We start from the raw sequence: 17146 nt of genomic DNA, 5'->3' as shown, positions 1-17146 counted from the left end.
TCACTGATTCTCTGGGTCAAAGTGCCACTCGAGGTTTGAAAGGTGCTTTAGATAACCTGAAAGGGAAGGAAGGAAATTTTAGAAAATCGGAGGGGAGAGGTTTATTTTGATCCCAACTAATAACTACAAGAATATATGGCAGTGGTTCTCGAGCTTGTTAGAACCAAGGCACTGCTTAGCTTTCATTTGTTACTTAACAAACAGAGCAATTCCTCAGTTGCAAAGAACAGGTCAGAATGTTTTTAACAGTACATATTCTATTTAAAATCCCTGCATTTCCCTCATGAACCATGTGTAGGTTTTTGTACACCTAATACTGTTAATATTATACAGCATCTCACAACTTCCTAAGACTCTCATCGCACCGTCAGACACCATGGCACTCTGCTGAAAATCATAGGCTTCTGGCAATGAAGATAAGGAAGGACTATATTCTTGTTGTTGGTTCTTTGTTTTTCTTATTTTTTATGAATGAGCCTTATGCACATTTTCTTTCATACACTGATGCTAATAGTCAAAGTGACAAAGCCAAGGATGTTCAAGGGTTCCTTTGTTATCTGTGTTTCAGTTCCTTCAGTTTTTCCCCATCATTCAGCACCACACATTTAAGATACTGTGCTACCTGCCACCTCAAATACACATTTTGTACATATCTTCATCTTAAGGAACAACATCTCTTAAGATTCACACTGATTTGTTTTTCCCTCCCTGTTTTCCTGCCTATAATTTTCGTTAGAGTCAAGGACCTGGTATTATTTTTCTTTTTGTAAAGTAGTTAACTTGCTTTGAGTCATATAGAAACTGGAGAGTATACAGTCAGAGTTAAGAGTGATGCTTAAATTTCTAAATTTATCATAATGCTGCAGTAGTTTGAGTGAGGTTTGAAGCTTTGTAGTGTTCTTATAGACTGAGTAAAGACTCCAGATCTAATCCTCCAAATTATGCATGTGGCCTTTCTTCTTCTTCGATAGTGGAACAAACTAAATTCCGAGACATAAACCCAGTCTGAATCAGTGTTGAATTCTGTGCCTTGAGCCTATCTCTGACCATATTATATATAATTCATTCTGATAACTTCCATACTACTGACTTTACAGAAACACTAAATGTTGCTTCTTTGTTACCTACAACATTGTAGCTTCCCGTGCTTGTTCTTCAAGGACTGGCAGGACCATTTGTCTGGAGAGGGTGTCTCTGTTCTCCAGTGTGTAGACAGTTTGCTGGTTTGGACATCTGCGTGGATGCTGGTTGTTCTTACCTGCCACGTCTTTGATGTTACAGAAAATAGACTGGTTTTCCATGCCCTCACAAAGACACCATGGGTCCCATGTCTCAGGGCTTCGCCTCCCCTGCACCTCATCTAGTGCTTTCCTGATGACAATAAAGATAAAGAGTGTCCAGACCCAAAATGCACCTGTTGTCTGGCATTGCAGCACAAGGGTACCAAAATCTTCTGTGCTGATATATTTCTTCCACTCAGGAGGTAAAAATCCACATCCAAACTTTCTCTGTATGCTGAGGCTAGAGGATGTTAGCTCTCCTTCCCCTCTGCTTAGCATCTGGACTCACAGCTGGGCTGCTCCATCAGCAGGTTGTCCTGGTCAAGGCCCACTCCCTGCTTCTAGGTAAGTGCTCCAGCTCCTCCAAGCTGGCTGCTGTGGGTTCCCACCACTCGCCTCTGCTGGGGCATTCCCTTCAGTGAGTGACTGTCCCAGTGCTGCTTTTGGGCACTGCTGGTCCCCCGCACTGCTGGTCCAGGCTGCTTTTGGGCTACACTCCTCCCGACGGGCCCTGTGGGTCCTTATCAGCTGGGCTTGACCTGGGGCTGGCATCCCCAGATGTGCTTGTTGTGCTTTGGGTTTACCCCCAGAGAGGCTTGGCCTAGCTGCGGTCATGCCTGATTGGGCTTTGCTGCTACAAACATAACTCTACAAAACACTCTCATCTAGGCTAAGTACAGACAGTCAAAAAGCCCAAGACTGAATCAATTCAGTCTTCACAGTTTACTCTAAGCTATGCTGATTGAACTGATAAGCAAGCAAACAGACATTCACTTTTGATTCTAGCAATGCAGCCACATTCCTGCAATGGCCCAGGTCAGAAGGTGGGGGTGCTGGAGCAGACAGCTTTGGCCAAGCTAGCTTTCCCAACCTGCAAGGGGGGTTTTCAGAGAAGCTGCAAAGCATCGTGGGATGTTAGGGAACTGTGAGTTGACTTGAATCTGGAGGGGATCTGGGACAGAAGTTCAGTAAACCAATTTAACCTAAATCAGTTAAGTCTGAAACTACATCCGTCCTGGGTTAGCTTAAACAGGTTTCAGCCATTTTGAAAGGAGTTTATGTGCACTGAACTTCTGTTGTGCTACAGATTTGAACCAATTTTTGATCACTTATGCCAGTTTATGTATAATGTCTGTCCCTAGCGCTAAAGAGTTTAAAAGAAAGTTTAAATTTATTTCCTCTGCTTGCCTTTCATCTTCTTTGTAATCATCTAGCAAAAAGGGTATGATTTTAGTCACAGTGATGATCGATTCTGCTTTTCATTTGAGTCCTCATTCTCATGCCAAAGCAAGGTCTGTGTGAGTATAGGATTTTGCTTGAAAGTTGTAACTTGCCTTGATCCTTCCCATTAACTGATTCACTTCTAGTTCCAATATTATTCCCATATGGGAATAAAGAAAATTAGGCAATTGTCTGGTCATTTAGTTTATATGGAATATCACGTCAATTTCTGCTACTTTTCTGTAGTCCAATAAAATACTTCATTATTTGTACTCACTAATATTAGCACAGGGTAAAATATGAGAAATAAAAATTTAAATAAAACAGTGGTATGTAAAATATTGGAATTGTTCCAAAGCTTAATTAGATGGATCAGATTGAATACATTAGTGATATCTTGAGGCAACATAATTAAATTATAAGCATAATCCTTCTTGAATTAGAGATGGTTTTATCTTCATAAGGTAAGGTACATTAGATTGCCATTTCTGTGATGATAAACTACTAATTCTTCTGGGGAGATTTAAGGATCTTCTATTAATATTAGACTAAAACTATCAGTAAGGGAAAAAAAAAGAACAGGATAAAGACGAACTGTTGCGAATGTGATTACTCTGATTTTAGTATTTCTATTGTACCATGTTAAGATCTAATGTATAACACAGCTGCTTTTCTGGTTAATTCACAGTTTTTGTTGAATCTTTAATATTCATGAAATAAAACAATTCCAAGATGCATATGCTGACAAATATATGGGTGTAGAGAATAATTCACATAGTGTATGATATCTTCAGTGGGTCTGTACATATACGCAGTGTACAAATATGTCTGAGAGTGAAAGAGAGATTTTTAAAATTACTAGTCTGGTTCTGTCAAATGTGTACATATTAAAAAAGGGAACAAGTGTTTAGTGTCAGATGAAACAAAGTATTCAAATTAATTTTATTCTAGTTGTTTAGGCGAACATAGAGTTGAGTAGCACCCCTGTTTGGATTAACAGATGCTTTATGAGACTCATTTTAAGGCATCTTCACAATCCTTTTATTTCAAAATGACATTATTATACTAAAAATCTAGGTTGTCTGTTGCAGGGGTGCTCAGTCTCTGGTACATGGGCCAAGTGCAGCCCATAGAGCCACTGCATCTGCCCTCTAGGGTCAGAAAATTTGGCAGTAGAGAAACAGTGGCTCCGCTGCATTGGGGCTGGCCTGCCCCACCCCCCGCCCACTCCATGCAGACAGTTGGTGTCCACTGTGCCTGCCCAGACACTGGATTAGGAATACTAACAGAATCTGGCCCATGGATGGACCAGGAACTGCTAATCCAGCCCACCAGGCAAAAAAGATGAGCACCACTAGCCTATCATGTATCGTTATTTATACTGTGCTCATCACAGTAGTATCTGAACATGTTATGAATTAAGCGAATCCAGGCAGGTGGTCTACACAGAATCTCATTTCCTACCCTGATAGCCTCAGCTGGTGTTTTATTTCCCTTAACTGTGAGAAGGCTATAGCAAAGATTAGGGTCCTTTCAGATTGCCCAGAGGTCAGTAAATTTCTAAAATCCCATGAAAGAGATTTTTATTTGCCAGTATACCCGGTGCTTCCAACTTTAGGTCCTTAAATTTTTCTGCAGTTTCCTGCCAAAATGTAGAAAGAGTAATTAAGTTTATTATCTGTGTCCTAATGTGGGTTCTCCTTTACAGATTGCTATTGTGCAGAAAGAGAAAACTCATTTAGAAAGAGATATTCTGACTGGTCTTTACTATTGTACATGGTTTCAAGGGTAATAAAACAAACCTACATTACATAGTCTGGTCAAAGGACATGTCAGTTTATTTGGACATTAGCTGACAGTCTAATAGTATCTATTAAAACATTTACAAGTGATATGTATAATGCTCATCTGAAAAGTAGAGATCTGGATACTAAAAAATAATAGGTTTTACACTCCAACACTGGGAATATTGAGCACCGTACTTGTATAGTACACTCTTACATGTTTTGTTATTTTTAAAGCTGTGAAGGCCATCTATATTGCAACTTAAGAGGTTTCTGGTTTAGAAAAGAAGAAAACTGCTACAGGGTACTGAATTACCATTTTAAAAATAGACCTAATACTTGGTAAGCTTCAAAACATTCTTCATAAGCAACTGATATATTTATTAGAAATTTGTGCCATAAGTTAGTTGGTAAGTGGTTGATAATTAATTTAATATATATCTGCTTATGTCCTTGCTCCACCTACTAGCTATGATACAGACCATTTTAATACTAAGTATATAAAATTAAGATTCTGTAACTAAAAAAGTAATTAATTTGCACAATTTGTTAATAAAATGAAAATGTAATGATCTCCTGATTATTTTGTGGTATTTTCAAGAGAAGTGATTTCATCTGAAGCATTGCTTGTGTATCTTTTATTCTTCATATGCTAATTTACTTGATTAATTTTGAGAACATCTGCATATAATTCCACATGCTTAACAGTAGTGAAATCACTCTGCTTTTCAAATAACTACTACAGATTTAACTTTCCAGACCAGTCTCAGATTTGTATCTAATTGGGATGCCAAATTTACAAAGGTGCCAAAGTACAAGTGTTTAATTATGTAATTTTCTCTTGATCTTTCAGAGTCTTCCTGCGAGCAATTAATCAGTATGCGGATATGTTAAACAAAAAATTTCTTGATCAAGCCAACTTTGAGCTACAGGTAAGCAAAGATGTAACCAGTATTTTTGGTAATAAAGTTAATGCTTTAACAAATTTAACCAATAATTTTGATATATTTTTCTGTTTCTTATCCCTTCACTGTTGTATAAAAATGTGTATATTATGCATTCTTGCTACACACTGAACTAGAAATGGAACCAACCTATGAAATTTTGGAGATGTGAGAAGTTTTTGCAGTTCACAGAGTCAAGTGTCTGCAGTGACACTTCTTAGTCAGGAAATTTATTCTATTTTATAATCCAAAGAATACAGCTGCATCCCCCAATTAAAGTTTCCCTACTTGTTATTCTGATTAAATAGTTCACTTCAAAAAGCATCCCTTACTTTCCTCAGCCTCCCATAAAATTTTCTAAAATGTAAATTTCCAACTTTTGAACTCTATGTGGATTACTACAGGGCAGGTTACTTACTCAATTTCTTTCACCTTTTTTCAAGCTGTTGTTTCTGATTCTGCCTTTTGTTCAGTTTATCAGCTCTTCTGCAGCATTGGGCTGTCAGATACTTCCTTTCTCTTTCATGTACATAAAAGCATGAACACATGTGTACTTCTTGTTTTTATGCTCATTTTTATTAATACATATTAGGGTTTTTTATTTTTAATTAAACTTGCACTGACTGCAAAATCTATTCTCCCATCTCCCTTCTTATTCTTCTGTTCTGTTCAATATAACAATAAAAAGCTAAGCACTGAAAAACTGTTCCTCTCCTCCATATTTCACCCCCTGAAATCATCACAAAAGCCTTAAAAATCTGGGCATTTCTGTGTGGACATTGTTATTTTGGTTTACACTAGCATTATTTCAGTGTATTGATTACAATCAAATTAAGAATAGCCAGAATAATACACTCTAGCTACAAGGTTTGTCCACATAGCCTTTTGTCCCATTTTAAATAAATATATAAAATCTTGCTTAAATTAAACCAGTACAATATTTTTATGTGAACAGTCTTACTGGAAATGCTGGTGAAATTATTCTATTACTAACTAATGATTCTCCATATTCTCCACCTATGTCAGCCTGGTCATGATATGATTGTGACACCTACACACTGCTGATCTGGTTGATAAATCACTTTCTGTTAGGGAAGGAGCAAAGACAAATGCCTTTGCTAGTTACTTTTAAATCTATCATTTCTTTTTGAGTGTCCATCACAGCTATTATAGCTACTCTGAGCTTTTGTGGGGAACAGATGGGAGTCACTACTGTGCCTGCATTCTTTTATCTTGGGATGATCCAGCTCTTCTCCAAGAATTCTCACGTATGGAAAACTGCAGGTTTATGCTTGATTACCACGTCTATTCAATGCTACTGCAAAGTTGCTAGGAGAGGTGGTAAAATAGGTTTGCTCTGCAATCAATATGCTGATGACACTCAGAGTTTCCTTTCATCAGTGCAGTTTCTCATTTTTTAGAGTTTCTGTTTTAGAGTGAGGCTTGAATGCTGATGCTGACTGAAGTTTGCTAAGGAAATGCTGCCTATTAGATGTCTAAGTGTGATCCTTCCCCCCTCCCCCCATCCCGCTTGAAAAAACATTAATGCAAAAGGTGTGTTTCTCCTCCTCTCCTTGCCAACTTTTGCATCTGTGGCACTGTGCCCTTCCAGATGTAGGCTAGGGACAGACATTAAAAAAGCCGGAGGCTGAATTGATTCGGTCTTTGCAGGTTACTCTAATCTTCCTAGGTCGAAGCTATTTGTAACAGCACAGATATTCCTTGTGGTCTGAGGAAATGTGGGCATGTGCCTGCAGTTGCTCAGGCCAAGAGCCAGAGGCACTAGAGCGCACCCTTGGCTGTAGGGAAACAGTGCTGGGGTGGGTGGGGGGAGTGTGGCCAACCTGGCCAGTAGCTTGAGACAAGTGGCGAAATAAGCCCCCTCTGCCAGGTGCCAGAGGAAGTGGGACAGGAGGGGGACAAGCAGTGGTGATGGCGGCTGGGGTGGGCAGACCTCACTGCAGTGCCCTAGGGTTAAAGCGGGGAATAACCCCGCTCCCTGCCCCCTGCCCAAGGGGCCCTGCCAGCCAGCGGCTGGCCCCACCCCTGCCTAGCCACTGGAGCAGTGATGGGAGAGTGACCATGAGAGGGGCAGCAGCCCCTGTCATGGTTTCCCCAAGCACAAGCCCCTTCCTGGCAGGGGGCTGCATGGCAGGGCACTGAAAGCTGCTGTGGACTATGGGGGTGGCAGCAGCACTGGAAGGGGACAACTTAGAGGGCTCTTGCTCCCTCAAAGCCTCACTGCTACAGCAGGCAGCCCTCTGCATCTTTGCCTGCCCCGCAGTGCAGCACCCCTACCAGGAAGGGGTTCACACCCCCCGACCCTGTGACAGGAGCCACCGCTCCCATCAAGGGCCCTGCCCCTCACCATTGCAGTGGCTGGGTATGGCCATGGCCAGACACCAGCCAGCAAGGCCCTTGTGGCAGGGGTTAAGAAGTAGGGCTATTGCTCCTCTCTCCAGTATCTGGTGGAGAGGGCTTATTCTGCCGCTTGCCCCAAGCAGGGCAGCAGCAGTTAGGGAGGGCAGACCTGACTGCAGTCCCCTGGGGGCAGTGGGGATAAAGCAGGGAATAACTCCCTTCTCTGCCTCAGGGGCCATGCTGGCCCTGCTGCTGTAGCAGTGAAGGGGAGTTCCCTGCAGACCTGGCTTGGGTCCTTGGTGGGACAGGGAGAGGAGAATTAAACCCCTCTCTGGCCAGACCCCCTCCCCTGCCTGTCCCTGCTCCGGCTGGGTAGCAGAGGAGCAGGGCCAGCGCTACTCTGCTGGGGCAGAGAGCTCAGCCCAAAGAGCATACCTGAATGCTGGGGGACTCTGGTTTAACTTCAGCCAGGAAGGGGTCTGGGACAGACATTGCATAAACTGGGTTTGAGCTCAATCAGTTAAGTCTGATTCTACATTCAACCACATTTTAGCCATTTTGAAACTGATTTATGTGTACCAAATGTCTGTTCTGTTACGGGTTTAAATCAGTATCCGATCACTTAAACCAGGTTATGTGTAATGTCTGTCCCTAGCTGTAGGGAATATCTTCTGGAAAACAGATAGAGGGTTGTGCCTGAGTAGTGCTTTCCTTTGCTGGCCTTATAGTGCAATCAGGTCCAATAAAGACCCTGTGTCAATGAATGTTCCTACTTGTAACAACATGATGTCAGCTTCTTTATGTAAGGTTGAGTTTAGGGCCGTGTCATAGAACTGGTAATATATGACCAGATTCTTTCCCCCCACTCTTCTACAAACTGTCGCTCTGATGTTCTTCAGTCTAGTATCTGCTGTACTAATGACTTTGTATGCGTCACCTAGAGATTTCTTTTATGGTGGTAGACTTTTTAAAGCTAGTAGATATATTTACAGAATAGTATCAACATGTATTTCTAATGTGTAAGTTCTGCATTTCATCTAACACTGCATAAAATAAATACATTTCCTTTTATACCTATCCATGCAACCTTTACAGTCCTGGGAGACCTGTTGGCATCTTGCCAAGAGCTTGAACTCTCCACTAAATTTGCATAGAAATGTACTTCTGTTTATATCCAAATAAACATATATAATTTTTATTATTTATTTATGAAGCCCAGTAATTTATATGGAGTGCTTTCAAAAATATATGGTGAAAAAATGCTTTAAGGTTTGCAGGGAAGGTATATCCATGGGAATTGTAACTCTGCTTCTCTAAAACCAAAGCCTGGAAGAAGGAGAGTTTTACTCTATTACATTATTGCAGTGTTAGGATTTGTTCAGATTCATTATAGAAAATTTCTGGTGACATGTATAAATATTTACAAAAAAAAGTTATAAAAAACAGCCCTATTTGTTCTCAAAAGACTTTACTAGAAATTAATTTCACTTCATGAAAACCATTTAAAATCTCATATACATATGAGATTGTCTCTAAATCCTACTCAGATATTCATATTTCATTTTTCTTGACTCATAAACAGGTTTTGATTTTTAAATATGTGAAGATGGAAACTTTTTGTATATTAAATATACAAAGTTATGAAGATATACAAAGAACCTTGAAAAACCTAACTACGAAGTCTGTTGTTTATTTTTTCTATTAATATTTATATGCATACATTAGATACTTCTAAGACGTTTTCTAGATGTGCAGAAAAACATTTCAAGATTTAATACTATTTATTCTTGTCACTTGCGGCTTTCAGCTTTGGAACAACTACTTCCACCTGGCTGTTGCTTTTCTGACACAAGAGTCTTTACAACTGGAGAATTTTTCAAGTGCTAAAAGAGCCAAAATACTTAACAAGTAAGTTTTATTCCTGATGATAAAATCATGGACAAGAACTTGAGGGCCTATTAACATAATTTTAGTTTAGTTTCTTAGCTAAATCCATTGAAATTGAGTTGCAATCATGATATAATGAAAGGTTGGTTTTAAAAACATGAATCAAGAATTGTATATGTTCCTGCCCTTGAATCAAGATCTAAATTACAGGATTCATTACAGATGAAGGCGATGGTTTATGCTACAGTACGTTCACAGAGTCAAGTCTTTTCAGAAGCATTAACATATTATAAGACTAGATTTTTCAAACCATTTTAGCTTTGTGCTTATTCTAATCTCATTTTACATTTATTCTTTATTGCCTAATCCCTTAAGGCCTTTTAGAATGAATCTTCATAACTACAGTCAGTTTCACTGTGATATCCCTGAAGAATGTTTTTTGTATAGCTGCAGACTTGTATGGTTTCCTGGTTAAAGGGGATTACATTGCCTACCTCTGGACAGGGAATTTGAACTGTCTGGATTATATTCTAAATTTCACAGTAAATAAAATCTGTCAAAAGGGAAAGACTGAAAAGATTTGAAAGCATGAAGGATTTGTCCACTGTATGCATTTCTTCTTCAGTTCCATTGAGTTCCAATGTAGTATAACCTGTCACTGAATGAGTAAGATGCAGAAAGTAAAAAAATTGTTTCATAGTCGTAAAACATTGCATATGGATACATTTAAAGTCAAAAACATTTTATAAATTTTTGTAGACAATCATTTAAATGTTCAGTCAAAATATTTCACTTAATGCCCAGGAGCTAGGAAGGTCAAAGTGTGGTTCCATAAGCAAGTACACCTCAGCAGCCTGTACAGTCTTCTGTATTACTCTGTGGGTGCACCTACATGTGTGCCTAACTACGTAGTGCGCTAATTTGCTGTGGTGTAAAGCATCATAGTCTACACATGCGACGTTATTAGACCACAGCAAACTAATTTTTGGTATCATAAGATAATACTGTCGGGGGCAGTATTGTCTTACAGAGAGAAAAATAACTACACCTGCATGTGTAAACTGACCCGCGCATAAATTGTGCCCAGTCAGCCCAGGCCCCTGCCTGCCACCAGTCCATACAGCTCCTGACTTTGGGCACTGTCATGCCCCAGTGAGCCCCTCCACTGCCCAACACCATGACTTGGAGCCGGGGGCTGACCCCTTGAGCCTGCTGGCAGTCCAGGGCTCCCCCATGCCAATTCAGATTGCTGCAGTCCTGGGTGCATGTGTAGATGCTGCACCCAGAAGCTGTTAACTCTGCCACAGACAGTACCAGAATTTGTGGCACCATACTAATTGACAGTGTAGATGCACCCTGTATCCTGTTAACTACACATCTTTTTGGCATTGTAAAACTTGGTTTACTTTATTACAGTGCTAACCAGTAAGCTGTTACTAACTGGAGCCTGAAGAATTACACTGTGGGTTGTGTCCTCTGGTTGAAGGGAGTAAAATACTAACCAAAAACTTGAGTTTTTAGTCCCCATAGAGAAACCTGGAAGCAGGAAGGAAGGAACAGCTCAAATGGCTGAAATGGCTGTTTTTTGCCATTTTTGCTGTGTCCAACCATAACCCTATCAAACTGGAGCTTTCAGTTTTCCTTTCTTTCTATCCTACTGCCACTAGGGATAGTCTCTTAATCTAAATTCTAGAGTCATATGGCATGAGACATCCAGAAGTGTTGTAAGGCAAGAGGCAGAGTTCATCATTGGAATGAAAAAGTTACTCATATATTTTAAGACTGAAATTTTATTTCAAAATGAGAAAAATATCAATCGTTCTTTTTGAGGGAACTAAATCTTGCCTGTGAAACTGCTTCATTTCTCTGTGATGTTTCAGGCTGTTGCTTTGAAATCTTTGCTTTACTTGACCACTAAAACAGCATTTTAAATCTCTCTGCATTCTAATGGTTGCACATCTGAATGTCAGGGTTTTCTGATGAAAGAGGAATATTTACAAGTCCTGTGAGATTAAGTTCTCGGGACAGCTCAGAGTGTTGTACCTGAGGTAAATACAGAGTATGATAAGTACCTGCAGATTATTCTACAGCCTTCACATCAAGAATATCAATTTACAAATGAAAATAAAATCCATTGCTTTGATGCCACATCAAATTTTTTATTAGATTTACAAATTATAGGGAAAACTGACAGACTTCCATTTTATTTTTGAGCAAGATGGAATTGAAATGTCATAGTATACATCAGGTAGTTTCAAAATAAAGAGCTAAAAGAGTACCTGGTAGGATAATATTGCAGTCACTTAATGATGATCATCTCCAGAAATGTTATAAAAACATTTTATTTCTAGCTGTTCTCTACCAGTATCCCAAGTTAGCTTTAGCTAAGCACCTTGGCTAAATATTGCAAGCTGCATATCTTTTGTTGATGCTATGGCAAACAAACTAAATGTGTTACTGTACAGAATGCAGGCCCATAATTTGAAGCAGCTAGTCACAGTAATAATCTATTTGACTCCTAAGAAAAGGTTCTTCAGATCACAGTACAGAAGCTTCAAAGCTACCCAAGGGAATTTAACACTCTGAATTTGCATTAATTATATAGAAATAGGCCTCTGCAATGTTACATTCTGATGTCTAGCAAGCACAGTGATCCCTTGTTTCATGTGGCAGTTTGGTATTCTCTCCTCAACCCTGGCTTCAAGAGCCCAAGACCCACTGGCTGCCCCTTAAGGTAGTCAGTTTAATAGTGTGGTCCTCTGCTTTTAAGATCTTCCTTATAAGTTAAATTGGATAAGTAAGTGCCTATTGAAGTAAAAAGCCTATTGAGTTTGTAACAGATCCTCAACGAAGGGATTCTTCAGAAGGATATGATTCCTTCAGGAATCAGGAGAAGAGACTATGAATAGGTTTGTGCACCCTCTATGCAAGTGAGGAATGAAAAGACTGTCACTATGTTCTCCGGGTCTGACCAGATCTTGGGGTAAGGCTAATTATTATAATTTGCTAACTTGTCAAAACTCCCAGATAATGGGTGTATAAATTCCATATTTTTAATGTAATCAGATTTTTTATAGGCAATAACTAAGAAGATAAATTACTCAGAAAGCAATAAAGACATGGCTCTTGAAGCATAAGATTTTATTTGTATGGGAAAAAAATACTACTTCTAATCTATTGGGATATAAACAATCATTTAATCCAGTACTAACCCTCTCCCCTTTTTGAGTTTTAATAGTTATTTTATCTCGACTTATAATTGTTATTGAACTTCTAAGGTTTTTATTTTTTAATTTAAATGTTAGATAGTGCCAGAATTTTTAAAGACACAGTGTTTTTTTTAACCTAATGCTATGGAAATCCATTATAAGTTGCAAAGAATTTGTAACTTGTTTGGTAACACAAAGCACTGACTTAAAAAAATGAATATTCCAAGAATGCAGTCTCTCTCAGTGAAGTCAGCAGGAAATTTTCCATTGATTTCAGGCCCAAGTCTGCGTTTCTGTACCTGTGCCATGTAGAATGATAGTTTCAAGAGTAGTGAGTAATGGAGTGAGATGTGAAGGGTTAGTGCCACTAGACTTGTTTAAGTGCATCTTCATGTGCCATAGACAGGGTGAAATGGTGCACACTCCTATACAAGAATAGAACACTATTTGAACTACAGTATTTTCTCACAAGGAACATGCACTATTTCCTTAAATATCAGCCTCTCAAAATAGCATGTATGTACTTGTTTAATTGCATGCATTAAGCTGATTTTCTTCCCACGATAGATGCACCATGCACTAATTCTTGCTCCACAGTGCAGCAGCTGTGACATTACCATTCAGGCAGCTGAGCGAGTGTGGTGAGATGGACATCCCCCGCTAGCTGCAGCTAGCTTCCCACCTGCCTCTGGGCATGCTACCCGCCTGTCTTGCCCACCATGCCTTGTTGGTAATTAGTAAGTTGTTAAATAAGACAGGAAGCTGCCATTGTTGCACCCCAATATTAGGGAGTGTCCATGGCTCTGTACCACCCCTACACTGTGGCCTAAACCTCGCAGATGGCATCCCAGATAGTTAGTTGGACCTTCGCCTTCGCCCATTAGCTCTGGCCCCCAACCATGGGGACCTTTGACTTCTGTAAGCCCTGGCCCCGTCGGGACCCCAAGCTCCTTTGCTTATCATGGATGTCCCTCGCAGTGGGTCCCTGGCCCTTTTGACACTGAGGTCCTGGCCCCAGTATTGACCAGTTGAGTTCTTCAGCGGGGTCTTTGCCTCCTGCCTGCATTTTCATTTCTCATTCCATTCCATTCCATGGTGCTCCGGGGAGTGTGCCTGGCCCTGCGGGGTCTCTCCCCAACTGGTTCCGGTGCTTCCCAAAGCTTACCTGGCCTCTACTCTTTTCTCTGATCTTATTCCCCTCACTCACAACACAACTGGGGCTCCAGGGTCTCACTGGGGACTCTCACTCCCCCCCTGGAGCAGCAGGTTGTTGTGCTCAGCCTTAAATGTTATTTTTAACCCACCCAAAAGTGAGGGCTGGGGTTAAGGTGCCCCTACTCACCTTTTACCGGGCTGATCACTGGCCTGGCATTTCCTGGGGACTCCCGCGCCACTGAGAGCCCCACCAGGCCACTCCTGGCAGGGTGTAGTTTTTGGTCATGCCCAGGACCAGGAGCCTCCAGACCATCCCCTACAGCTCCTCCCTTACCTCCAGGATGATACCAGTGGCCCTGCAGCCAGGCAATGTTGCTGCCTCCTCTGCCAGCAGGGAACTGAGGCGGTTATAAAGGCAGCCAGGGATTTAAAATGGCTGCCGCAATCAGGCATCTGCTGGCAACTTGGCTCAGGCCCTTAAAGTGGAAGGCACCTACAGTTCCCTCCCACAGAGTCATTTGGCTTAATAGTTCATTGTTCTGTACTCCACAGGTAATAAAAATTGCATCTCCTTTTCAATGGTCTTCATGTTCCACTAATTCAGATGACCTTTCTTTTGGCAATTTTATTACTTTCTAACTGCTCCTGGCTTTTCTCCTTCTTTTTCACAGTGTTGGAGACCCTTTAGCTCTTTTCAAAATCATATAGCTAGTGATGGAGACCTGTCTTCAGTGGCAGCTAGGATTTCAGCTTTAGTTAAACAGGAAAGGGGGAAAGGGTGAGTCAGCTGAAGATTAGTCTCTGTCCCTGCTCTATGCTGCCATAACTCTGGAAAAATCTTTTCTTCTGCATTCTTCCTTTCAAAAGCAAGGTTTACATTGTGTTCTCAGGCATGACTTGAGCAAGAAAATATAGTAGCTTTGCCCCAGGTAGGCATTAGAGCAGGGTCAAGAAGTTATTTGGGCCTGCGGGCCACATAGGTAGTTTTGGTACACTGTCAAGGGCTGGGTCAGCACATCCCCCTGCCCATGCAACAGCTCACCAGAACTCCCTAAGTGGCCCCATCCTGTCCACCTGACATGTGCCCTGCCCACGTGTGTCTTGCCTGATTTCTATGAAGACTCCAGGATCATGGGGCAGTTACAGCGTGGAGCCCAGGGCACAGCCGCAATCTTCTCCCTGCAAGCTGCTGCCTGTACAACCAGTCCCAATCACGGGACATGTGAGCAGTAGATCACAACTTTTGCTCTGGCCCTGTGTCTACCCCATGATCCCAAACCCTCCCACCCTCCTGTCCCACTCCTGGATGCTGCTCCATGCCCACCCGCAACCCCATCCTAACCAAGCACAGAGCATAGCCATGATCTGCTGTCTGCATGCTCCTGCAGCAGACATCAGCTCTGCAGACAGGACTGCATGGAGTGGATCACTGCTTGGCCCTGACCCCAAACCCCCGCTCTCTCTGCCCTATAATCCTGGGGTCTTCATGGAGACCATGTGTGACCTGTGGGCAGGGCATGTGGACAGGATAAGGCTGTGGGTGAGTCATGAGCTGTGTCCAGGGTCAGGTTTGGGTTCTTGGGGTGGTGACAATGTGAGTTGGGATCAGGGCAGAGCTGCAATCCGCTTCCTGCACTCCCCTGCCCACGGAACCTGTGCCCATTGCAGGGCCATGTGTACAGTGGATCATGGCTGTGCCTTGACCCTGCACTGTCATCAATTCCAACCCATGATCCCAGCCTGCCTACCCATCCTGCTCCCAAGCACTGCTCCCTACCAACCTGCAACCCCATTCCAGGCACCTGGCCACACAGTTCCCACCCTGGGCAGTGGGTGCGAGGCAAATTCACCGGGGTGTCTGGTCAGTGGGGCCATGTCCAGTGGCAACCATAAGGAAACACCTTTGCCATGAAGTGAGTCTGACTGCCACACAACCCCATCCCTCCTGCATCCCCAGGGGTGGCAGAACTAGCTGCATGTACCACAGCCTGGTCTGTCCTCTGTGCCTCAGCTGGACAGGACCAAAGGACCTGCTGCAGGTTGGACAAAATCCTTCTTAGCAAGTCAGATCTGGCCCATGGGCCGTATTTCACCCTCCCCTGCATTAGAATCTCATTGGCCTGTGATTCAGTAAAGAGCAAATCCAAAAATCTCTATGCATTCTGGGTTTTTGCTGGTGACATCAGTGTACAAGGTGGTGTGAGGTGTTTTGCATTTCATTTTCTAGGACAATGCTATACTAACTATATATATATATATATATATATATATATATATATATAAAAATAAAATCCCCCTTAGGCTATAAAGCTCCTTGGTATGATTTTTCCAGCCATTAGTCTGTGGAAAAAACTGGAAAATATTCTCATTAATTTATACAACTATCCTCTTGTGCCCACAGGACAATTACATAATCTGCAGACATGGCAGAGAAATTCCCATGGGTGAATAACATCTTTGCTGCCTTTTGTAGATGGTGCAGTATAGAGTAAAACTCTTATTACCTCTGAAGGAGAGTAAGTTGCATAGAGATCAGAACACAGTCCTGGGATTCAGAGTTCCTGGTGATGCGCTGTACCTGTTACGGCCCTGTTACGCAGCAAGTTTAGGTGGCTTCTGGAGCTCTTAAACCAGGGGTGGGCAAAACACAGCCCATGGGCCAGATATGGCCTAGCAACTGACTGGATGCGGCCTGCAGGGGGTGCCCACCAATTGACTAAGTGTGTCCTGCAGCTGCCCCCACGGTGCTCTGCATGGGGTCAAGTCCCACCTGGGGCAGGCAGTGCCATGCTTCTGCCTGCAGTACTGGCCCCAGCCACCCTGTGCAGCTTCTGGCGGGGCTGCTCCTGGCATGGCGGCAGGTGGCCAGGTGCTGCCCAGCTCCCCTCACCTCCAGCTGCGGCTCCTCCTCCTACTCTTACCCCTGCTGTGCACCTCCTCTGGGCAGGGAGGAAGTTTTAGCCAGGCAGCTTCTGCCCCAGCATGTGGGGATCCAGCTCCAGCTCCAAGCTGCCTTCTACCTACTCTACCTGCTGGTGCAATGAGCAGCCACCTCCTGGCAGGTGAAAGGCAGCTGGGAGCTGGAGCCAGAGCCCTGCATACTGGGGCAGGAGCTGTCCAGCTGAAGTTTCCTCCCCACCTGGCTGAAGCTTCCTTCCTGCCCAGAGCAGTGCAGCAGGGGCAGGAGCACCTGCCTGGCTGCATCCACACTGGGCATGTTGGCTAGGGCCAGGCCAGCAGGTGCAGGCAGGAGTGCAGTGAAAGCTGCCCTGGGTGGGGTTCGGCCCCATGCAGACTGCCACAGG

The 17146-nt window shown here is 42.5% G+C and overlaps 1 protein-coding gene across 2 annotated transcripts in view; it reads left to right on the top strand.

The window, feature by feature from the left end:
• The window catches only part of DOCK1 (dedicator of cytokinesis 1), a 553358-nt gene that overhangs the window by 369464 nt on the left and 166748 nt on the right, over positions 1-17146 (top strand). For both annotated transcript variants that reach the window (XM_090058391.1, XM_090058392.1), the window contains exons 30-31: positions 5139-5217; positions 9398-9498. In XM_090058391.1, coding sequence (XP_089914517.1) covers positions 5139-5217; positions 9398-9498 — 180 coding nt within the window. The remainder of the gene's footprint in view (positions 1-5138; positions 5218-9397; positions 9499-17146) is intronic.

This window comes from Crocodylus siamensis, chromosome 7, assembly GCF_052110815.1.
Source record: "Crocodylus siamensis isolate JL-2025a chromosome 7, ASM5211081v1, whole genome shotgun sequence".
NCBI lineage: Eukaryota > Metazoa > Chordata > Crocodylia > Crocodylidae > Crocodylus > Crocodylus siamensis.
Note: the sequence above shows the minus strand (reverse complement) of the source record. Positions and strands in the feature narration are given on the sequence as shown.